Source organism: Drosophila serrata, unplaced genomic scaffold, assembly GCF_035046125.1.
Source record: "Drosophila serrata isolate PLE 108 unplaced genomic scaffold, ASM3504612v1 contig_240, whole genome shotgun sequence".
Lineage (NCBI taxonomy): Eukaryota > Metazoa > Arthropoda > Insecta > Diptera > Drosophilidae > Drosophila > Drosophila serrata.
Window position 1 is genome coordinate 3,647,201 of NW_028257138.1, and position 22,833 is coordinate 3,670,033.

Sequence of the window (22,833 nt, forward strand, 5' to 3'; positions counted from 1 at the left end):
GAGCACTAAGCAAATATTTAGCCAAACAATTGACATGCCTGGCTGGCTAGAACAACGCCTGCCCCCCGCATCGACCCGCCGCGGCAGGATATGAGCGAGCGGCAAGGATTTGTGAGGCGGAAAAAAAAGCCCGAATCCGGCTTTGGGTTAAACTTGAAAATTTCATTTTACAAAGTCAATATTTACGCAAAAACAAGGCAGGCAACCAGGCTGCCTGGCTGGCTGGCAAGGAAGCGCGCCTCGAAATTGAGTTTGCTGATTAAAACCGAATCAAATTATTTGCCAAAACGGCGCAGCAGCAAAGTTGATGAGCTGAGCCCTCACCAGACCACACCACACCACACGAAACGAAACCCTTATCTATTTTTGTGGTAATTTAAAACAAATAGCTCTAATCCCAGTGCCATTTCGGTGGGCAGAGGGATGGAGCAACGTAGAGCTGGAGATGGAAGCTCTGGCAAAGTTTGTCTATCAAATTAGTTTGTCAAGTGCGTAGAGAGAGCCTTGCCTGCCTTTTGCCCAGCCTCCGGGCTGCTGCATCGACTAAATATTGACACGTGCAACAGCAGACGACGCACACTCTCGAGTACTCGAATACTCGAATACTCAAATCCTCGGAATACTCGAAGAGATTCCCGGTTCAGGGTACACACAGGAAATGAAATCCTGCGCCAGACGACACACTGCCAAAAAACTGTGGCCAATAAGCAGAGCTTAAAGTTAGCTAATTAGCATAGCAAAAAACAGCAGAAAATTATATTCTTCAACCTTAAAAAGTATTCTGAAACATTTAAAGAAAAATTAAAATGCATTGAAACAGTAAAAAATGCAATTGGTGTTTTTCGAACTAAGTTTTTATACCGTTGCAGTATTATAATTTTAGTCAGAAGCTTAAAAGAAAGTGAAGGAGTCATTTCCGACCCTATAAATAAATCATATGTATTTTAGATCAGGATGAACTATCTCCGAAAGAAAAATTCCATATTTTCCAATTTTTTTTTTCCAAATAAGGAAAGAGGTTAAAATTGTCGAAATGTTGATTTTTTTAGATTTTAAACTGAGTATGCAGAATTGGTAACCTCATAAAAACTAACAGAGGAAAGCATTCCGAATTTAAATTTATGGACTTTAGGCTAAGTTATGAACAATTCCCTGTTCGATTAATATAATTTCAAGGGCCTATGAATCTGCATCCCAAGCTACACATCTTGTCTTGTTTAAGTATTTTGTAATACTTTAAAAGTTGTTAAAATTGGACATTTATGTTAGTGCATTCAAATTAAGATTTCTACGTATTTGAGAGGCAACTCCTCTAGATCAAGTCTCAGTTAGATTACCGATGTGCTCCTGCTGCTGCACTTGGATATTCCGTTTCATTTGCGCGGTTTTTCGACTGTGCCAGGAGTGACCCTCAACCCACACCCAAACCCCAGACCCAGACCCAGACCCATCCACATCCACATCCTCCACTCAGCTCATTCGTTTCGTTACCGAGTTGCCATAAATATTTGAGGCCGCGTCGAAGACGAGAGACAGCGCTGACATTTGGCCCCAAGTAAAGTGTCAAAATATTTGCGTATGTGCCGCCGCCGCCACTGCCACCCAGCTCTTCCATTTGATCCTGCTCCTCTCCTGCTCCTGCTCCTGTTCCTGGCCCTCCCACCTCATCTCCTCTGGTTTGCTCCTCTAAATTTTCGCAACATATAGAAATGTCATCGCGGTTCAATGGCGTTTGCCACCATCGTGTCGTGTTTGTCATTTGTTGTCTGTTAAGCAAATGTCACTCTATGCTCTATGCATTTTCCTCATCCTCCCCCGCCCCTTCATTTCCACCTGGCCCGTCCTCGGAAAATGCTCCTCGCGGTGGTGGCGGCTGTCATGACATTTGGCAATATGCAAATATCGCTTGCCGCCCAGCAATTGCCAAAGTTTTAAACGTCTCTGCGTTGAAACTTTTCTTCTGGGGTTTTCCCCCCTTTTCCTCTCTCCTGATATTTCCTACCCTTTGTTGTTGCCGATTTTCTTCAATTTTTGCCCAGCGATTTCACGTTCGACAAAGTTTAGAAGAGCTAAGCAAAGAAAATGCCAAAAAACGCTCACACACAGAATGAAAATGAAAATAAAAACAGAGTAAAGGAAAATTTCTAATGAAATTTTCGATGCTTGAACAGGAAAAACCCCAAAGACGGACACACAGAGCAAGCACAGTGGCTGGAAAATTGCTGGAACATAGGAAAATGGATTTATATATCTTTTTTGCCTTAATATTATGCCAAAACTTCATATTTTTTGAATATTTTGTAGGGTTTTGGAACTTAAGAAGTTTCAAAGATTTTAGAAAATTTAAAGATAGAAAATATTAATATACAAATACTGTATCAATAAATAACGCTTACTGAACTTTGCTACATTAATGTTTACTATATTTCAGATATATTTATATTTTTCTAGCAATTTAGTAACCACTGTGCCTGTGTATTGGGTTTAAGGCCGAAAACTCTGACTTTTTGATTTGTTTAAACGGCAACACACTACGTTCGAGGTTTGTCGCCTGGAGTTTACCTTTGCCAACTCCTCTCGGTAATGTAAACTCACCTGAAAAGTGTTCACATCCAGCGAGGCCAGGGACACGTAGAGATTAAAAGTCGATGCCGCCAAGGCGGTCGTGCGCGGTGGAATGCATTCACCTGCAAAAACAGTAAGCAAGATGGGAAAAATAAGAGTCGGGCAAAGATGAGACGGAAAAACTAAAGGGGGTAGAAGCGACAGCGGATATTCCCTCATAAAACAACGTTGGAGAAAAAATCAAAACTAATTTCCGCCTTTGGCAGGAGATCACGTTGCTGTTCCGATAAAGTGCATCCGAAATCTAATTAGCACCTCTCCGGGCCCGAGGGAGCTACTGTTTATGGCAGAGACTACTCACCATTGGGCACCACGCTGGCACTGAGCATGGAAACGGTTCCAAAGAGGTCCGTGGTCCTGGCCGCGCTCAGCAAACGTGTCGGATCCGCAGGACCTTTCCGAAAAGGGAAATAAAGAAAGGTACAAGAATTAGCAACGTGGCTCTAGCATTATTTACCGTCCAGAAGCAGGTGTTACTTTTGGCAAGAGGAAAGAGATGACTCACCTGGCTGGCAGACATCAAGGAAGCGGGAGAGGAAGCCCAAGGTGGTCAGCAGGCCAAGCATCACGCTCTGGTTGTCTTCAATGGACTCGCGAACCTTCTGGTTGCGACGGGATAGGATCTCGATGAGGCCAGTGACCACAGCGTAGCTGGAAAGAAAGGGAAACCCTTTAAATCATGTTACATGTAATATAATTTAACTAAGAACTACGATAGTTATCTCCCTCCTCTGACATCATTTATTGGCTTAATCATACTCAATGTCAGTTAATTATTAAATATATACCCCTGGAAAGCAAACATATATTCTTATTGAATTGGAATTGCAATTGAAATCCTAATCTCCTTGTTTACTGAAGGATCCGGAACAATCCCTTCTCGCTGGAACAATTGTAATGCCCTTGAGCGATATCTTCCGCCGTTCCCTCCCTTTCCCTTTTCCTTTTCACGATTCAACCTCAATCATTTGGCCATTTTCTTGTTGTTTGCTACGTGGTTTCCCGTGTCCATATGTTGCCAGTTTGCCAGTTCTGGTTGCCCTGGTTCAACCCCTGCTCCCCAGGTGCCTTCGTATCCTGGGGACATTCCGCACTTGTTAATCGCCGGGAGCAGCGGTCGAAGGGAAACCAAACCGAACCGAACCGAAAGGGGTTACAACAATCACGACTGGCCACTGACAATAGAACCTGGCCAAATGTCACATCAACCTCATCATCATTCGAAAGCGATTTAAATGCATACACTCCTTCCCCCGCTCTAGGAACAAGTCATCGTCCTGGAACCCTGCAAGAATCCCTCCTCCTCCTTCCGCTACCCATCATCATCATCCCATGGTAAATGACATTTCATTTGCTCTCGCGTGGCAAGGTGTTTCATTTCACATATCAGGCAGCGGGGACTAGTGTCCTGTTTAACCTCCTAACTGAGCATTAACGTGTTCTGGTCCTTGTGTCGTGTCCTTGCTCCTGCTCCTGCTCCTGTCCGTTGTCATTGTCAGCGCAAATCTGTTTTGATTTTAATCCCAGCTTATGCGCAGCCCGAAATGCCTGAAATGCATGCCATCGGTCCATCGACAGGACGCCTCTACGGTCACCTCCTCCTTCCTGTTGTCCTTGTTGGTGTCCCTTCATCTGTATTTGTTGCTCAGCGAACTGTACTTGTTCCTTGTTGTCAGTTTTATACACTTGGATAATTATTTTGTAATGAGGTTTTGAGAGGTAAATATTTTAATATTTATATCTTTTGCAGGGTATTTTAATTTAAGTCAGAAGTCTAAAACTCTGTGAAGGAGTCATTTCCGACCATTTAAATCATATATGTTCTTGATCAGCATTAACAAAACATTAAATTAACAAAAATTTAATTTTTTCAAAGTTAAAATTAAAATTGTCAAAAATAGGTAAAAATTTCTATAATTTTAAATTGAGTATGCAGATTTGTTAACCTAATAGCATAGGACTGCTTTCCGAATTAAAATTAATGCATTTTTGGCTCAGTTTTGAGTTTATTAAAATTTAAATTTGTCACAAAAATGGTCATATAAAACTATCCATAAATATTGAATCAAAATATGAGAATATTTTAAATCCTATACTGCAAATTATAAGGCTAAACAACAACGGTTTCCCAAAGTTTGTTTTCTTTCTTGGTTAGATATGATATTGATATTTCTTTCAAGGTATTATATTTCAATCTATCCCCATAATTTCTTCCAATTTCTAAAGGCTCATAAACAGTGTTTTTTTCGAGTGCACTCAAATCCCATGAAGCTGCTTCTGTTTTTTTTGCCGCTGATTATGCGGCTTAAGTGCCGAAATCAATGCACACAAATGCCCAAAAATTACAAGCGAACGTGAAAAGGACTACTTTTCAATGGCGGGCGTATAAAAGGTGCAACTTTGAACCGAAAAAAAAAGAAATAGAAAAATAAGGACACTTTTCCGAACCAAGGGGTTGCCAGATTTTTATTCCTTCTTCGGCAATTGCAACTACTATTTTGTTTATTAAACAAGAGAGACAGGACTCAGCTGAGAGCCTGGGTTAAGTAGCGTGTGCATTTGACACTTGTTAAAATATTTGCGCCTGTCCCACACACACACTCACACACACATTAACACTCGACGAGGGAGAGGTCCTTGATGATTAAGGACGTCGACGACGACGACAGGGGGAATGTGAGCCTGGGCCGCGTATTTAGCGAACGTGTTTTCACAACTAACAAGGATGTTAATTTTTTTCCAGCTGGGGATTCGCTCTTATTTTTATTTCGAGCTTTGCACCAAATGCCTTTTCACACCCGAAAGCGTGTCCTGTGTGCTATTGGTCCTGTCCTGTCCTGTCCCGTGCTGTCCTGACAGCGGTTAACCTCCCCCCTCGAGTCCTTCTCTCCATTTTTCCTGTCGCATTTTATTTTTATTTTGTCGCCATCGTTGGCTGCTGCTGCTGCTGCTTCTGCTGCTGTTTATTTTACGGCGCTGACGATTATGTCCTGTCCGGACTCCGAGGTCCTTTGGTTGCCTGGGAAAAAGGAAACCTCGGCCACATCCGATACGGCGCGACCCCCGTCGCCCGTTGGCCATTTTGTGTGTTTGGATTGATGCGACGACGCCCAACGAACTAAATACTCTCTTCTCCACCAAGCGGCCGCCAGGACACATGACAAACGATGACAGGACGAGCAGCAGGAGCAGGAGCAGGAGCAGGAGCAGGAGCAGCAACGGCTTGGGACTTGGGTAAAAGCATCCTTCATGCTGGCCCCTGCGTGCTAGCTTTGTGCTTGTTGGTTTAAGAAAATTATTAAGGATATTTTTGTGGTGCTGATGAGTTTGCCGAGTACTTTTTCGTCCTGCGGAAAGGAAGCGGGTAGGAAGCTGGGTCAGATTGACCAACCAAGGAGAGCAAACATCATGTGTGGGTCGTGTCCTCTCCCGTCCGCCTGTCTGTGCTAAGTGTCCTGTGTGCAGGAACACACCCACACACACACCCAAATACACACACACAAATAGCAGCAAAACAGGAAGCTCAAGTATGTTTACAGTTGACAACGCCAGAAACGCCATGGGGATATCATCCCAAGGATCAGAGATGTGTATTTGGATTTATTTTTAAAGGGAAACTAGTTAACTATAATTTATACTATATTTATAAGCAGTTTTGAGTACTTATTTCTGGGAGTTTAACGTCTTTAGATTTATAAAATAAGGTTTAGGATTAGAATTTAGATAAGATTTTTAAGGGAAACTGTTTTTCCCAGTGAGCTAGTAAAATACCTAAATATTAACAAGAAGGAAACAAATTTCGAGAACTATATATATAGCCTTACAGCTTGCAATTTAAATAAAGGATTCAATTTAAAGTAGATCATAACTAAACCTAAAATATTCGCATTCTTTGAATCGATATTTTCTTAAGTAAATTTTGTTCGCCAAATTAAATTATTAAAATCTCATAATTCAGCCAAAAAGGCATTAATTTCAATTCGGAAAGCTTTCCTATGTCAGTTTTTGTTAGGCTAATAAATCTGCATACTCAGTTTAAAATCTAAAAAAATTAACATTTTTGACAATTTTAATGATGTAACCCCTTATAAAATTTTCAAAATTTTGAAAAAAAATAAATTTTACCCGGACATAGCTAGATCGATTCGGTTTTTAATGCTGATCAAGAATATATATGATTTGTAGGGTCGGAAATGACTCCTTCACATTTTACAAGCTTCGGACTAGAATAATAATACCCTGTGCACGTTTATAAATATTAATTAATTTCGAGTGCTACAAATAACAATATATAGTTACTGAAGCGAATTTTCCTATCAATATATTAGTTCCCCCAATTAATATATACTTTTGTAGATCTCAGAAACTATTTCTAAGGCTCATAGGTTATATATTCATCACAAAAGATTAAATCTTCACCAAACTAAAGGTTAGATCCTTAATCTCACGACTAAAATAATGCATATTTATATACCCAAATCCCTGATCTATTTCTAGACCTTTCTCTTCACTCAACTTTGGCTATTTTTGTTAAGTATCCTAAGCTAACCACACAGTTGTTGAAAATATATAAAAGAGTGGGTGGTTTTTGGGACTCTTTGCTGGCAGAGGCACGTAGTCCTTGCTGCTTTGTTTGTCTGCCTCTCGGGTTGTGTGTGTCCTGTGTGTTGTGTGTGCTGTGGGTGTAGATGAACGCTTGAGTAATGGACGCTTTTATTTGCGAACAGGACTTCTTCTGCTGTCAAAAGGGGTCAAAATGGATTTTTCGGCTATATAAAATTGGTAACGCTTGGCCCGTGTTTGCTTTTCGAGGCTGCCGGTCAAGAAATGTGCTTCTGTGGCCACTGTCATTGGCATATCAATCACTCTCTCTCAAACTCTTGATTTGTGCTGGAAAATCTGTATGCCATTCATTTATATTGTAAACATCGAAATATGAATGCCAACTGCAAACGCCTTTCGTTTATTGTGATAAATCACAGAACAACAGCAGCATCAGCAGCAGTAGAAAATAATGAAAGGACATGAAGTGTGGGTTCTGTTTGATATTTTTAGTGTTTCGGCTAATTGAAATCAAAACATCAGGCAAAAACGGAGAATGGAGAAAATTTATTTGCACAACAATTTCTCTTTCTTTCTTGGCTGGGTAAAAATAAATTAGGAGAGAGAGGAGAGCAAAGACTTCCACGACTTGCACTTGAATCCTGTTTTCAAAATCTACTCATTGCATGCAATGTCACACACAATCCTCCGAGTCCTGTGAGTGTTCCTCCCTCTCCTGGTCTCTCTTAATATATCCTCTTGGTATTTGCTTACAAACATTTAGCAGCATTTTATGGACAAATGAATGAATGAATGAATGAGTGAGTGAGTGTGTCTGTGGATATATTCGAAAATCTTTTGCTAATCGCTTTTTGCATTTCGCACATTTTGAGCACATTTAATGCTGGACGCGTGCTCCTCATTAGCATATGAAAGAATTATATTGCCATTGTCGGTCGGCGACTGCACGTGGCGTCTTTTTTTGTTTTTTGGGAAATAAATGAGCAAAATTGGTGCTTAAAAATGTTTATGTTATTTTGGTTGGCTTTGCATAGGAAAATTCTATTGTATTCCTCTTTAAAACGTTGCCAAATGAATTAGGCAAATGAATTTTAAAGTCCAAAGCCAAACATGTTATGCGAATGCTTAAGCATGTTTCATAACGGGGTGTTCACTTCATTTAACTAATTGATTTTAATTTTAAAATGGTAATTAACTATTAAATACTACTACTAATATTAATTAAAGATGATATATTCATTTAAAGAGCTTCTTTGTTACGAAAAATACAATTCATTATTGCTTTCTAAGTAGTAAAACTAATTTATATACTATTTATGTACCAAATATATTTCTTTCCTTTAAATTTTAACCCCATCTCATACTCACACACATTTGTGTTTTCACAACCGAAAATCTGCTTAACAGCTTTTGCTGTAATTCAATTTTCAACGCACGAATCATTTGAGATTCATCAGATTCAAATTCATTCAATCAAGTAAAGTCAACAACAACCGAACGGAGGCTGGAAAAATGCCAGCTGCTATTCCACAAATTAATATATATATACGAGTTTAGAATAGAAACTCCAAATCGGAATCGGAATCATGTGCATATATATATGTATATATAGAAAACTCAACGCCTTTTTGCGGTGGGCCTAAAACAACATTAGGAAAGGCAGCCAGGCATTGGATTGAAAAGGTGTTAATAGAAAACTAAACCGGAAAATAGGGAAATGGGAACAAGACAAGGTATATTTCCACCCAGCTACCCCTTGCAGGCCACGAGCCGCTCGCTCAGTTGATTAAAATGCAATTTCCAATTGTTTTCTCTGACGGTTGTCAGCACTTGATTAAGAGCAACTGTTTCTACCTCGAAGGGTGAAAAACTGTCGCGCCTGCGTCGTCCCCTAAAACAAGAACATATCTAGGGGAATTCCCTTTTCCCCGGGTGTCATGTCAAAACAATGCAACTCGAGTCGCAGATTTTTAGGGGTTGCCTGTCTGCCGCCAATTGCCATGTCGAGTCGATCTTTGGTCGTGAAAACAGCCGGCAATCGGGAGTCGGGAGTCGGGAGTCGAGAGGCACTGATTGCCCACAAGTGGCTGAAAAGGGAGCGAAGGACTCAAGCAACCCTCGCTGGGAAGTGAGATTTAAATAAATATTAAGCTGAAATGCAGCTTATTATTCTATCATTAAAATAAAAGTAAATCTTTAACTGACTTTATCAAAGTAAAAGAGAAATCCAAGGACACATTTAAATACCAAAAACTTCTTGCTAAGCTTTAATTTCTTCCTCTCACATTTTTCAATATTCTGTAAAATTACGCAACACCTGATGTACCTTTGGTTTTTGGCACCAACTTTGTTGTGTTGGCCATGTTTATGCATTAGAGCGTCGTGTAAAATAATTTCATGCTGCAAGTTGGTCGCCGCCTTTATGGCCCTAAAGGGAGAGGCGACCCGGAACCGGTGAGGAGTGGAACTGGGAGGGTGGAACTCTTAATGGCCAACAGAGAGTGGAGAGGAGTCGGAAGTTGGAAAAATGTGGGCATGTGGAGTTAAGTAACTTTATCGGTGTGCCATCGTTATCATTAAGGGCCACCCGACAACGTCGTCATCATCATTTTATCATCATAATTATCGGGTTTATTAGGGCAGCACACCACGTACAGCAGCTGTCACTTGAATACACGTATTATATATATATATATTTATTGCTTAAATCTCTGGCAGGACCCAGAGACAATTCGTCATGTCACACGGATTTGCCAGGGATTTTGGGCCACCAAGAGGTGGAGATAGTTCACAGGGATATCTCAATTGTGGCTAATGGAGCTCGGAATACTATGCCTCTTATGAATTTCAATTGCACGGCATAACCGTGACCTATTGTTGGGGTTTTCTACACTAAGAATAATATAATTATTCTAAAAACATATACATATTTGGAATATATACTAAAGAAATATGCATACTGATTTATCGCAAATATATATCCCAACATATCATATCGTGAAATACAGATACACTATCTGAATATCGATATTATATACCTATTCCTATTGCAAATTTCTATTAATTCAATCCTTAAAACAACAAGGAATAACCTGACAGGGAACCTTTTACTCTCCAAATTGTAAATATTTTGGGAACTTTCATAAAATTATAATTGATTTGCTATTATTTCCCCCTGTGTATGTTTACATTACTAATATGAAACCGCCTCCAACAGCAATAATCACATCAACAAAAGCCGGGACGTGACTCTTATAATGCCCAGCAAGGGTTCCCATCTTATCCCGGCAGGAGGTTCTTTCGTCTGCCTCTGCATGTCCTTTTTTGCCACTCTTCGGACATCCTGCGGTGCTAATAACCCACTTACTTAGACTTATCCCTTTGTTTGGAAAATGGAATGGAAAACAGCCAGGGTCCCGGACTCGCACTGGCCATCAATTATTGCCCCGGCAAATGCAATTCGGAATAGAAATTGAAATCGGAATTGACCGCATTTTTCAATATATATTCTTTTTTTCGTCCTGCGGCAGGCATGACGATATGGTCAAAGCAAAGCACCCCTCTATATATAAATATATATAGGATATATGCTGATGGATTTATGCTTTTTGGGTGAGGGAGGCGACGACTGTGACTGTTTTGCCTTAATTGCATTTATAAATATTTTGGTTTAGCGCAGTTTGTGGTTGCGAGTGAGGCGCGGTTTTCTATGATTTTTGAATTCTGTTTTACGGAGAGGTTATTGGGGAACAGTTTTCGATTGATTTGTAAAGAAATAATTATATTAAAACTTTAAAAATAAGCTACTTTAAAAGTAGATAGTTATTGAGCAAAAACTTGAAAGGGAAAAGTATGAGAATTTTAACTTTTAATAATTGCAGGACCTTGGAAATTCTTAAATAATTCCCATTTAAGTTGGTATTTAAATTCCTTAATAAATGCAAATTTAATTATTTAATAAATTCATAGATAACCTCCATTATATTAATTCCCATACAAGTTCCTCCAAAATAATATATACAAAGAGCACCCCCTAGTTCCCAATCTTTTCCTATACCAACTTATATCCTTCATATTTCTGTAAAGGCTCTCAAATGCACATTTTTTAATAGTTTTTAAATTTTAGCCTGCAGAATTTTTTTGTAAACTCAATTGGTCACGCTCAAGGACTCCGCAGGACCGCAGTTGCGGTCACGCCCTGTCCAAAATCCCTCTCCTCCTTTTTTGTATTATTATTTTTATATCGGTCACACAGCTGTCAACGGCAACGGCAACCCCCGGCTGAAAATCTTTTTGCGGAAATTTAACTAATTTGTGTTGCTCGGTAATTAAGCGTTAAATTAAAAAACGTAAAAAAGTGTAAAATGAAAACAACAACAGAAATGAAATGACAAATCAAAGAGGGGAAAGAGAAAGAAAAAAAGGCAGCTGTGGGCCGCACCTTCGTCTCTGATAAGAGAGTTCCAGTTGAGATCGTAATTAATTTCTCTGGCCAGGGGAGAGGCCAGCGTTTTACTTTATTTTTTATTTTTATTTTATTATCTGTTTGTTGTTGTTGCCGCTGCTTCGATGCAAATGAATTTTTACGTGTATCGCCCGAGCACTTTTAATTCATTTACCTTGCGACTGTCGCCCGGTTGATGTTGATGATGATGATGATGATGATTCAGTTGAGGATTCAGAGGAGGAGAACCCGTCGGACCCAGAGACATTGACGTAAATTGATTTTCACGCTCCCAAACCAAAAAACAGAGAAAGGGAAAGAGAGAGAGACAGCAGAGAAACAGAGATGACTGCAGACCGCAGGACAGAGAGGAAGGCATCGGGAAAACCACAGCGAAAGGATTGCCTTCGTCCTGCGGTTCATAAGATATGCATATTTATGTGTATAGGCTCTGCCACTAAAGCATCCCATAAATAATAAGCCAAATAATGGCTAAAAGCGGCACACTAAGTCAGAAGAAACTTAAGCAATAGATAAAGTATCTTATAAATGGGAGGAGATATCCTTGAAAGGGATAAAAACTATCTTTATGATTTAAAAACATTAACAACATATTTTTTCACTACAATTAAACTGGGACAAAGTACCTAGACACCTTTTATGTTATGTTAATAGTTAAGAAAAATATAAAAAATATAATAAAAACAATAACTAATTTCGCGAAGCCCAAGTTTATATGACAATTTTGTCGACAATTTAAGTTTAAAAATCTCATAACTCAGTCAAAAAGGCATTAATTTCATTTCGGAAAGCTTTCCTATGTTAGTTTTAATAAGGTTAACGATTCTGCATACCCAGTTTAAAATCTAAAAAAAATTAACATTTTTGACAAATTTAACGACAAATTAAATTTATAAAATTTTCAAAAAATTGAAAATTTTTGTTTTTGTTCGGAGCTAGCTAGATCGATCCGGCAGTTGATGCTGATCAAGAATATATATGATTTATGGGATCGGAAATGTCTTCTTCAAGCGTTATATGCTTCTGACTAACATTATAATGCCTTTTAAGGAAACAAATATGCAGAAAATGGAAACCAACTTCCTAAGCAAAATTATCAGGTCATAAAGCCCTTTTATAAATAAATATTAATGCAAAAACAAACCTTCTAATTATAGAAAATAAAATGCACATAAAGTAAACCCGTACACATAAAAGAAAATGTGAAATATAACACCCAGAAATATGTTGTTTATAAATTAAGTAGAAAATAAAAGAAAACATCTTAAAAAAATATATACTTCAAAGTTGCGAAATCATTTTGTCCAGGGTTTAAATACTAGTAATAGAAAAATTGTATATCTTATCTAGGACCACTAATAATTCAATCTGAAACACCCTCCTTATGTTTATACCGAAAGCCCCTCGCCTTGTTAACCCCGATCTCCACGAAAACCTACCAATATAGCCATTAGTTATTGACTTATAACCCCGCAGCCACGCCCACCATCAAATGATTACCCTTTCTGCTATTATTTTCATTTTGTAATTTTTCGCGACAGTTGCTCGTGGAACCCCTTATTTGAAAATTGAAATATGCACATTTCGGGCAAAGAGGCTGCGCCTCATTAAACCCGCCCAGAAAGCAGCATCCGCAGCAGACCCATTACCACGCCCATTAATGCAAATTAAAAGGCAATGCAGACATATGCCCAAAATCAAGTCCCTGCTCCTTCAGGGCTCATTCGCATTTACAACTGAATCTGAATACTCGTGAATCCTCGAGTGAATCCCTGCCTTAAAATCCTCTGCCTTGTTCACTTCGGTTGGGTTAGGTTCGGATATGTCACAGCGCATTATCATTCATAAATCAAAACATGGAAATTGTTTAGTGCGGCGAGGGGTTGCACACTCCCTTCCTCCCTTCCTCCCTTCCTCCCTGCACTCCACACAGTCTAATAAACATGTATACAAAAAAGGAGAAATAATAAGTTATGAATAAATTAAGACATTTGGGCTGTCAGTTTGGTTTAAAGGGGGATGGATGCAGATGCCTCGGGGTTGCTGCTGCTGCTGCTCACTTTTTATTATACTTCAATGATTAAACTCGCATTACCGATGAAGAGCTGGAAAATGGTTAAAGAGTGAGCAAGTGCCGGGATTGATCTGTCAAGTGTATGCTGAATTCTTTAGCCAGAAAAAGTGTGTGCAAAAAGACCAAATTAAAGGGGAGCCGAAGGGAAACTCTAGAACTTGGCGAAATGAATCTCTGAAGAAATGAAACCCAAGTAAAATCCAAGCCATGCGGTAGGCCAGACAAACACGGATGTGGCAATCACTCCATAGTGTGTATATATAATCCACGATCCTGTCTAGCCCAGAGTTTTTCAAATGAAAATTCATCAACACGTCACCCGTCCATCCATCCATCTATCCGTAGAGCAAAATGCCATACCAAAAACCATATTCCTGTGTTTTCTTAGTAACGAACGCCACCCAAAGCGTTTTCCATTTACCCCAAAAACACACACATTCACTGACTGACAACGGGGTAAACGTTTTGTCTTATATTAAATATATATCCATATATATATATTTATATTTTGACAGAGACGGAGACAGGCGGGGGAAAGAGTTGCTGCGTCTTCAATTACGACACGCGCGTTGAAAATAAAATTTCAGCAGTTTTGAGTCAGCACAACACAGTGAGAAAAAAGTATTAGTTGAAAGGAAAAAGAGAGTTGATAAAGAAATTATTTAAAAACCAGAAAAAAACTTGAAATTGAGTTCTATAAATGTTTTCTTGTTCTACTATTTTAAAACATTTGTTAGAGAATAGACACTTTTTAAATCATAATAGTAGGAACTACAAAATTATGTATTATTAAAAATGTTATACCTTTTACATAAGTTAATATTATTCAAGAAACACCTTCAATCAATCAAAAATTCGTACTATGCATTTCCCTTAAATTTGTTGCCTACTTTTCTGCGAATGTCCATAGGTGGAAAACCAGTTAATTATCTAAAATTACTCAAGTTACCATAACTATCATTTAACAATACCTATAATGTTGTAATCTGGTATGAGAATAAACAAATAAATCTGGTATTTATCTTATATCAATTTAACCATTAACTTTGCCAAATAAAGCAAGGCTTTAAAACAGTTTACCCCCAAAATAAATTCCAATAAATCAATTTTAAACTAATTAATCAACTACAAATACTATTTCTTGAATTTCTTTCAGATTTCTCTCAGTGCCTTCCGGCTGCTTTCCATATGGGGCATGTCACCGATCCAACCATAAGGCGGCGGACTTCTTGTTGTTGCTCCTCCTCCTCCTCCTCCTCTGCCTACCGCAGATGCTTGCGTCCAGAAACCAAAAGACTGAATGGAACGAGGGGCATTCATATACTTGTAGAAAGTTTCTGAAGCGAGGAGGTGGGGAGAAATCAACGTCACAAATGGACAACACACGTGGGGCATCCCAAGATGACGGGGATGAAATCCCCCTGGCAACCTTTTGGAGGCTGTTAAAAAGCCAAAGTCGAAATAGCTGCGAGAAAGTAAAGCCGCTCGTAAAACTCAAACGAGGCGCGAAGCAGCACCAGGAGCAGAAGGAGCTGAAGGAGCAAAAGGAGCTCAAGGAGCAGACCGAGGCCAGAAGGGAGCGCAAAAACATGGCGCCAAATAACCGCAGCCATAACGATGATGCTCCCCTCCCTCCTTGGCATCCTTGGATTCCTCCAAGGACCTCCGAACAACAGGACCATGCGGCGACGTTTGCCGCCATTTTGTAGAAGAAAAGTGCATATAATAAAATAAAATAGCAACACGAACAACACACATACACATACACATACAGGACCACGAATGGAGAGGTGGGTCACAAAAAATGGCACGGCATTAAAACTGAACCCAGAAGTTAAGTTTCATAAACGAATATGGAAACACTCTACTTTAAATTTCAATTTAACTAAGCGTTATAAATATTTAAATAAAGAAAAAATAAAGACAGGTTGTTTTTGGGAACTTATTAAAACATAAATAGACAAAGGCTTAAAATCTCTTAAAAAGATGTTCAAAGAAATCCTACAATATAAAAACAAAACTAATTTAGATAGAATTTGCTGGATAAACTTTATAATTCTTACTTTTACACACTGGGGAATATAAACACAGGAGTGACACATCAATTGCTCTGGATTTTAAATAAATTTAAATAAAGTTTAAAATATCAAACCTTAGCAATTACCAAAATTTGGAATCTAAAAGATTTTATTACATACTTTTCAAAATATTTTCAATTGATTTAAAATCCATAGTGATATTGCTGACACCCCTAAAGATTACTAAATTAAATGTATTAATTGCTAAATGGAATTGTGATTGAAAATTGTAAATGTAAATTGTATTTTCTTTGGACACATATTTTGAATAGCAAAACTACAAAATATATCTAGAAAACCTTCTCTGCAAGTCTATATACCCTTCCTTACAGCAGAGACTTTTCACGATTTGGGGAGTTTTTGAGTCTACGAGCCCCAACAAAGCCACTGAAAATGGGCGCCTGTGATTTGGCTTTTCCCCATTGTGTGTGTGTGTGTGTGTGTGGAAAAGTAGAAAATGGAAAATGGCAAGCGAATGAAAATGTCGCCGAGCGAGCGAGCATCGTAAAAAATTATGCCCAACGTAAGGATCCAACCACAAAAAATATATATACTTGTACGATACGTAGTGAAAAGGAATATGGGGAATATAGAAACATATCCTTATACATATCTACATACATAGGGAGGAACGAAATGGCGTTCTTATGGCACTTTAGTGGCAAAATCAAATTAGAATTTATGGAAAGTCCACCCAATCATAAATGTGGCCCATTGAATAGTCATAACCATAACAGGCGAGGGCGACTTCTTCTTCCCTTGCCAAAAGGCAAAAATACTTTTGTCAGAGATTTTTAGTTTGCATCGTAAATTTTTACAACCATTTATGGGTGCGTGGAGGCTCCTCTGGCTTAGTGGCTTGTAATGTCCTCCTCCTGCGCCACCGTCGTCCTCGCCATCTGTTCCTGTTGTTGCTGGCCACTTGAGGGCATTACTCATGCCACATTTAACGTGCGATTCGAGTGCTTAGCGTGTTAATTTGCACCAGTTTCAGTTTCAGTTGAGAGTCTCTTCCAGGACCTTCAACAGGGGGATGCAGCCAGGATTCTATCTGCTCTACAACTAAATAGCGAGGGTTGCTCTTGCCAGCCCCGGAGGCCGCGTGTTAAGCCCTCACAATTGCCATTTGATTGAGTGATGCGTCAGTTGGTCCTTGTCCCTGTGTGTGTGTCCTTGCTGCCTCTGTTTACCTCCACCCCCTCCACATAATCATCAGCCTACTGCCTTCTGTTTTGTTTTTGGGAACTACCGATATGCATTAGATGCACTGCGAGAAAATATTCTAAATAAATATATAAAATAGATCTGGTAACCAGTTTCTTTATATCTTGAAAATAATACAAATTATACCTTTCTAAGGTAATTTATTATTTAACAAGAAAGGCAACTAACTTTCCAAAGACGAAGCTTATATATATCCTCGCTATTTGCAATTGAATTATAAGATCGGATCGGAAATCGATCTTAACTAAGCTTTAAATCTTCGCATATTTTAATCTATATTTTGATAAGAACATTTTTTAGACAAATCAAAGATTAAAAATCTCATAACTCAGCCAAAAAGACATTAATTTCAATTCGGAAAGCATTCCTATGCTAGTTATTATTACTTAACAAATCTGCATACTAAGTTAAAAATTTATATAAATTGACATTTCTGACAATTTTAATGATGTAAATAAATCCTTATAAAAATGTTTAAAATTTTGAAAAATTTTATTTTTAACCTGACATACCTAGAAAGATTCGTATTTTCATGCTGAACAAGAATATATCCGATTTATAGGGTCCTTCACACCGTTTCCAGCTTCTGACAAATATTATAATACCCTCCAATGGTATAAAAATAGAATTTTTATAAGTTAGAAAGTTTCAAATATTTTCTCTCAGTACCTTTACAGAAGCACAACAACGGAAAAAAAAAAACCCAAAGCAGACAGAATGTTGTGATTTAATAGAGGGTGCATTATCATTATCATCCTACAGAGATATAGTAGTACTTCGCATCTGACGAGCATTAAATTAACTGTAACCGGCACTGCACTTTACACATTTTACATATGTCGCCTTCTCTATCGAAGAGACAACTTCATCTTGGTGGGTGGTTCTTTTTTCTCCCCCTTCCCCTCCCCTCCCCTTTAACAACAAATTTTCCCCCGAGAGATGGAAAACCCAAAACAGAGCACTGAGTTGGGTAGAAAAAAAAAAGAAAAAAGGAAAACAGGGGCCGAAAATCAAAGCGAATGCACTCTCAAACGAGAGTAGTGGTGCCGCCTCGGCCTCGGACTGAGCCTGTAGGTAATTCAATAGCCAAAAGCCTGTACCGGTACCGCTCCCGCTCCCTCTCCCCCTCCCCCATCCGCATCCCAATCCCGTCCAGCCTTTGACATGCGGCGAAGCTGGACAGGCACTCATCAAACTTTTGACAAGGGGAAAGAGCTGCTGAGGCGACTGATGTTGCTGCTGCTGCTGCTGCTGTTGCTGCTGTTGCTGCTGTTGCTGCTGTTGCTGCTGCTGCTGCTGCTGCTGCTGCTGCTGCTCCTTTTTGCATGCAAAATGTCAGCGCATATGTCAGACTTTTGCATATGACCAACCGACCGACCGACCTCCTCGGGTTATACGATTGCGAGGGTTCATTGTAAAGTTAACTCCACGAATTATCAAATTTTAGAAAAAATAATATCAGGAGAAAATATAAAATTAACGACAATACAGAGATCCTCTTCCATACAGCAATAGCTTTCACACAAATAAATTAGTGCTTCTATTAGTGGAAGTCTATTGGTTAACATTTATAGAGAAATATCGCTTCTGAAGAGCTATTAATAAATATCTTATCGTGAATATTGGGAAGTATCTATTGGTAAGTATCTATTAGCGAACTTTTATTGAAGAGCTAACTGCTAAGTTACTATGTTTAAATGCTATAGTTTATTATCTATTAAAATTTAACAATTAAATAAAAGCTATTAAAGAGTAACTGTGCTACATTTATAGTTGAATATCATTTATCTATAGTTGGTGAGTATCTATTAGTCACAAAATTGTGGTTTAAAATACAATGATGAATATATTATCAAGATATATATGTCCCCCTGTAGTAAAAACAGCAATTTTCAAATGAAATATCCTTTTCAAAAACTCCTGAGTTCACCCTCGCAAAAATCTATAGTTTTTTTCCTCCTGTCCCGTCCTGTCCTGCTCCTGTTATGGCCAAATGCATTTTGATGCAAATCTACAGCGAAGTTTTGGGCTACACACTTCTTTTGAGCTGTTACTCTGACCCTTGACCCCCTAATATCCCCCCCATCCACCCGCTGCTCCTGCACTTCACACCCAAAACTGTACGGAATGCAGGATATTTGCAGGATATTTCCGTGTGTCTGGGCTATGATGTCTTTGTAACTGTAATTGATGCTGACTTTTTGACAGTTTGAATGTCGAAAAACGAGCAGATGAGCAGCAGCGACGACGAATAACGAAAACTGAAAACGAAAACCGAAACTCGAATAGAAATAGAAATGGAAACTGAGCTTCTCTCACATTTCGAGGAGTTTTGACTACAGTTACGGTCACAGAGCTCCAGGCGAGGGTGGGATTTCCCAAAAAGGATAAGGGTTGGAGGGTTGGAAATGACAACTCTGATTAGTTGTGTGACACTTTTGTGATTTGAATTCAATTATGACATGCAAAAGGGTGGCAGGTGGTTGGAAAAGAAATCTATCAAGGTGAAACAAAGTGTTTACACGGCAAATTAATCAAAAATATTTGCTTCTATTTATAATCTTGATGAAAACTTTAAAGGTTGTATTGTTCAACACAATTAAAAGAGAATTTAAAGAGAGAAACAGAAATTCCTCTCCCCGTTTCTTGCCGTAGTTTTCCCGCTAAAGAAAATTCGACCTCCCTCGACTCACTACTCCTTCCCCTAAATTTCTGGGGGTAGCTAAAGGATCAATAAACACACACCGTTAAGAGTCAATATTTTGATTTTCCGCGCAGGCGAGGGACAGCCAACAAACAAAAAGGGAACGGCGCACCGAGCAAATAGAAAACTTCGCCAATGTCAAACAAAAAGCGACGGAGACAGCAGCAGCGGCGGCAGAGTTTTCCCTGAGTTTTCCCTATGCTTCTCCTCGGCCTTTTGTCAAAAAGAATCAACAGCCATGGGGAAGGGGACCAAACTGAAATCGGATATTAAACGCCGCACAACCAGAATAGAAAGAAAAAAGTACAGAGCCAACAAAGGCGAAACAGGAGAGGCCAAAGGATATTTTCCAAAAGCGGCGATAAGAGAGGCAGAGAACAAAGGACCCAAGAATGAAATTAATACATTTGACCAGAGAGATAGGAGCGTCAAAGGAGGAGCTGGAGCTGGAGCAGGGGCTATGTCTAGTTTAAGGTCTAAATAGTTGCTCTAATATGTCGATGGTAAAATAAAACCCACAGGACATGGGACACAGGACACAGGCACAGGCACGTGTGTGAGTAGGGATATTTCAGATATTGTCCTTGTAATTGAGCCAAAAGTTGCTTTTTGCACTTGGCGAAAAATAAAGCTTAATACTAGTTAAGAAAAATATATAACACTAAATTACATAAAATTTGTCGGATAATGTTGGAGAATAAATAAATATCTGCATTAAATTCAAATTAGGAAAATAACAAAAATGAAAGAAATATTAAAGTTTAAGAATGTTATAACTTGGTCAAAAAAGGATTAATTTCAATTCGGAAAGCTGTCCTATGTTAGTTTTTATTAGGTTAACAAATCTGCATACTCAATTTAATATCATAGAAATTTCACATTTTTGCCAATTTTTGACAATTTTAATGATGTAACCCCTTATAAAATTTTTAAAATTTTGAAAAAATTAAATTTTACCCGGACATAGCTAGATCGATTCGCCTGTTGATGCTGATCAAGAATATATATGACATTTGGGGTCGGAAATGACTCCTTCACTGAGTGTTAGGCTTTTGACTAAAATTAGAATACCCTGTAAGAGTAAATTAGGAAGTGTATTAAAATACAAATACTTCTTAAATGAAAAGAATAGAATCAAGTATATATATTTATACATATTTCTTCCTTGGCTTTATAGCACATTTCATTTAGTTTTCCAAAGGATTTTCTGTGTCCTTACATATGCCTTAAAAATCCTCACATATTCTTTAGTTCTTTTAAGCTCTCAGTGCAATCTTGTTAACAATGTCAATTGCAAAGTGCAGGCCACAAAAACTTTATCACAAACACACACACACACAACCGAAGCCAGGCCTGGGCAGGACCTTAGTCCTTTTCCCGTCGCCCCATGCTGGGGATGTGGATGTGGCTGCGGATGCGGATGCAAGTGGCTCCAAAGGCCATAACTCCAAATTGGCCATTCGATCTGGTTACTTAAAGGGTAATTAAATTAACTGCCGCACAGCAGCAGTGCAGGCTCTGTACGGATCCGGAAGTAACTCTGCCAGCGTGCCGTCCTTGTTGACATCCTGCCAGGAGCAGAGCCCGGCGGCAGACAAACAAAAGGACGAACACGCGGAGAGACAGATTTTTTTCCATATGCATATTTCATTATGACTGCTTTTTTAGGGGTGGCAAATAAATAAAAAATAAAAAAGAAGGTAAAGGGGTTCCGGTTTCCTGGTCTCGATTCCGGGCTCAAGGGTGTTTGCCTTATCGCGTGCCAAATCATCGTTATGATTGCCCAATGCTGCCTCCTTTGGCTCCTTTGCTCCGTTTGTTGTTCGGAATTGATGATCAAATCGTGATTAAAATATATTCTGCGACTGCTAATGACTGTGTTGATTAATTATGAATCAATTACATTGTAAAAAGATAGCTCATCCTCATCATCATCTCTTTTATCTGTTTCCAAAAAGGTGCCAGAGCGATGCAAATTAAATTTGTCATGCTTTAAGGAAGGGCATCCTGACACTTTTCGGGAGCGGAAGACAAGTACGATTTATGGTTGGGATTAAGGTTAGCCACGAAGGCTAACCGGGGATATATGTATAAATTTCTAGTTGGAAGCAGGAGAAGGATTCTTTGCAATCGATTGAAATAGGTGTTATGATTAATGGTCAAGTATGTGCCCTAATAAGGGGCTTTTTATGTTGTTTGCCAGTTACACTTTCGATTATTTGGATTCTTAAATGGAGTGGAAAGCAGGTCAAATACATTGTTTAAAGAACTAGAATCAGTTTAATTTATATATAACAGCAAATCCTAGTGATTTTTACGGATTAAGATATACAAAATAAACCCTTTAGGAAAAAAAATCAAAGCCTTTCTTTAACAACAAATTAATCAATATTTTCACAATTTCACGTAAAAAAGCTACCACAGTTCCTATTTTCCTCTTTCAAAGGACAAGAATATTCCTTTTGACTAAAAATAGAATTTCCTCTCCTTTGTCTTTATCAACTTTTAATTCGATTACACGAACTTCTCGAAAACTTTATTTAAATTAACAAAACAAAAAAATATATGCCAGCTTTGAGCTGAAAAAGCACTGAGCGCTACCTGAGCAACAATTAAAAGTAAACAAAAATTTAATTATGCAGCTAAAAGGGAGAGAGAGACGGAGAGAGGACCAAGACTGTTGCAATTGAATTAGGCAAAAAATTCCAAATGTTTCGTGGCCAGACTGTTGATGATGATGATGAAAATGCAGAACGGAACAGAGCAGAACCGGAACCGGAAGAGGGGCCGAACCAAGCGCCAGCAACAGCGGAAGAGCAGGAGGCAGTAGAAGATGGCGGACCATTCAAGTGCGGCGAATTGAATTTCTCATTCAGGCAAAGTTTTCTTTTTTCGTCAAGGAAAATGGCGCAAGGTGCTGTGGGGGTTGTTTTCCACAAAAATTATAGTCAAAAGAAAATTTGATTTTGCAAAACTCTCACACACACACACACAGGCAGGCAGCACAGCACACCTACACAGCGCACCCACACAGTTGCAGGCGCTGTGTAATTGAATTGAGCGCCGAAAAGCGCGCTACGAAAATGGCAGTTGGCATTAA

The 22,833-nt window shown here is 38.8% G+C and overlaps 1 protein-coding gene and 1 long non-coding RNA gene across 2 annotated transcripts in view; one reads left to right on the top strand and one right to left on the bottom strand.

Annotated features, from left to right (window-relative positions):
• Positions 1 to 15,673, top strand: part of LOC110176818 (uncharacterized) — a 120,497-nt gene extending 104,824 nt beyond the window's left edge. The window contains exon 4 of the long non-coding RNA XR_015271170.1: positions 14,884 to 15,673. This is a non-coding gene — a long non-coding RNA (uncharacterized LOC110176818). The remainder of the gene's footprint in view (positions 1 to 14,883) is intronic.
• ssp3 (SCAPER domain-containing protein short spindle 3) overlaps positions 1 to 22,833 on the bottom strand; it is a 39,297-nt gene that overhangs the window by 1,713 nt on the left and 14,751 nt on the right. Inside the window, exons 7-9 of the mRNA XM_020943259.2 lie at positions 3,131 to 3,276; positions 2,927 to 3,019; positions 2,596 to 2,687 (exon numbers count right to left, since the gene is read on the bottom strand). Of these exons, the coding sequence (XP_020798918.2) occupies positions 2,596 to 2,687; positions 2,927 to 3,019; positions 3,131 to 3,276 (331 nt within the window). The remainder of the gene's footprint in view (positions 1 to 2,595; positions 2,688 to 2,926; positions 3,020 to 3,130; positions 3,277 to 22,833) is intronic.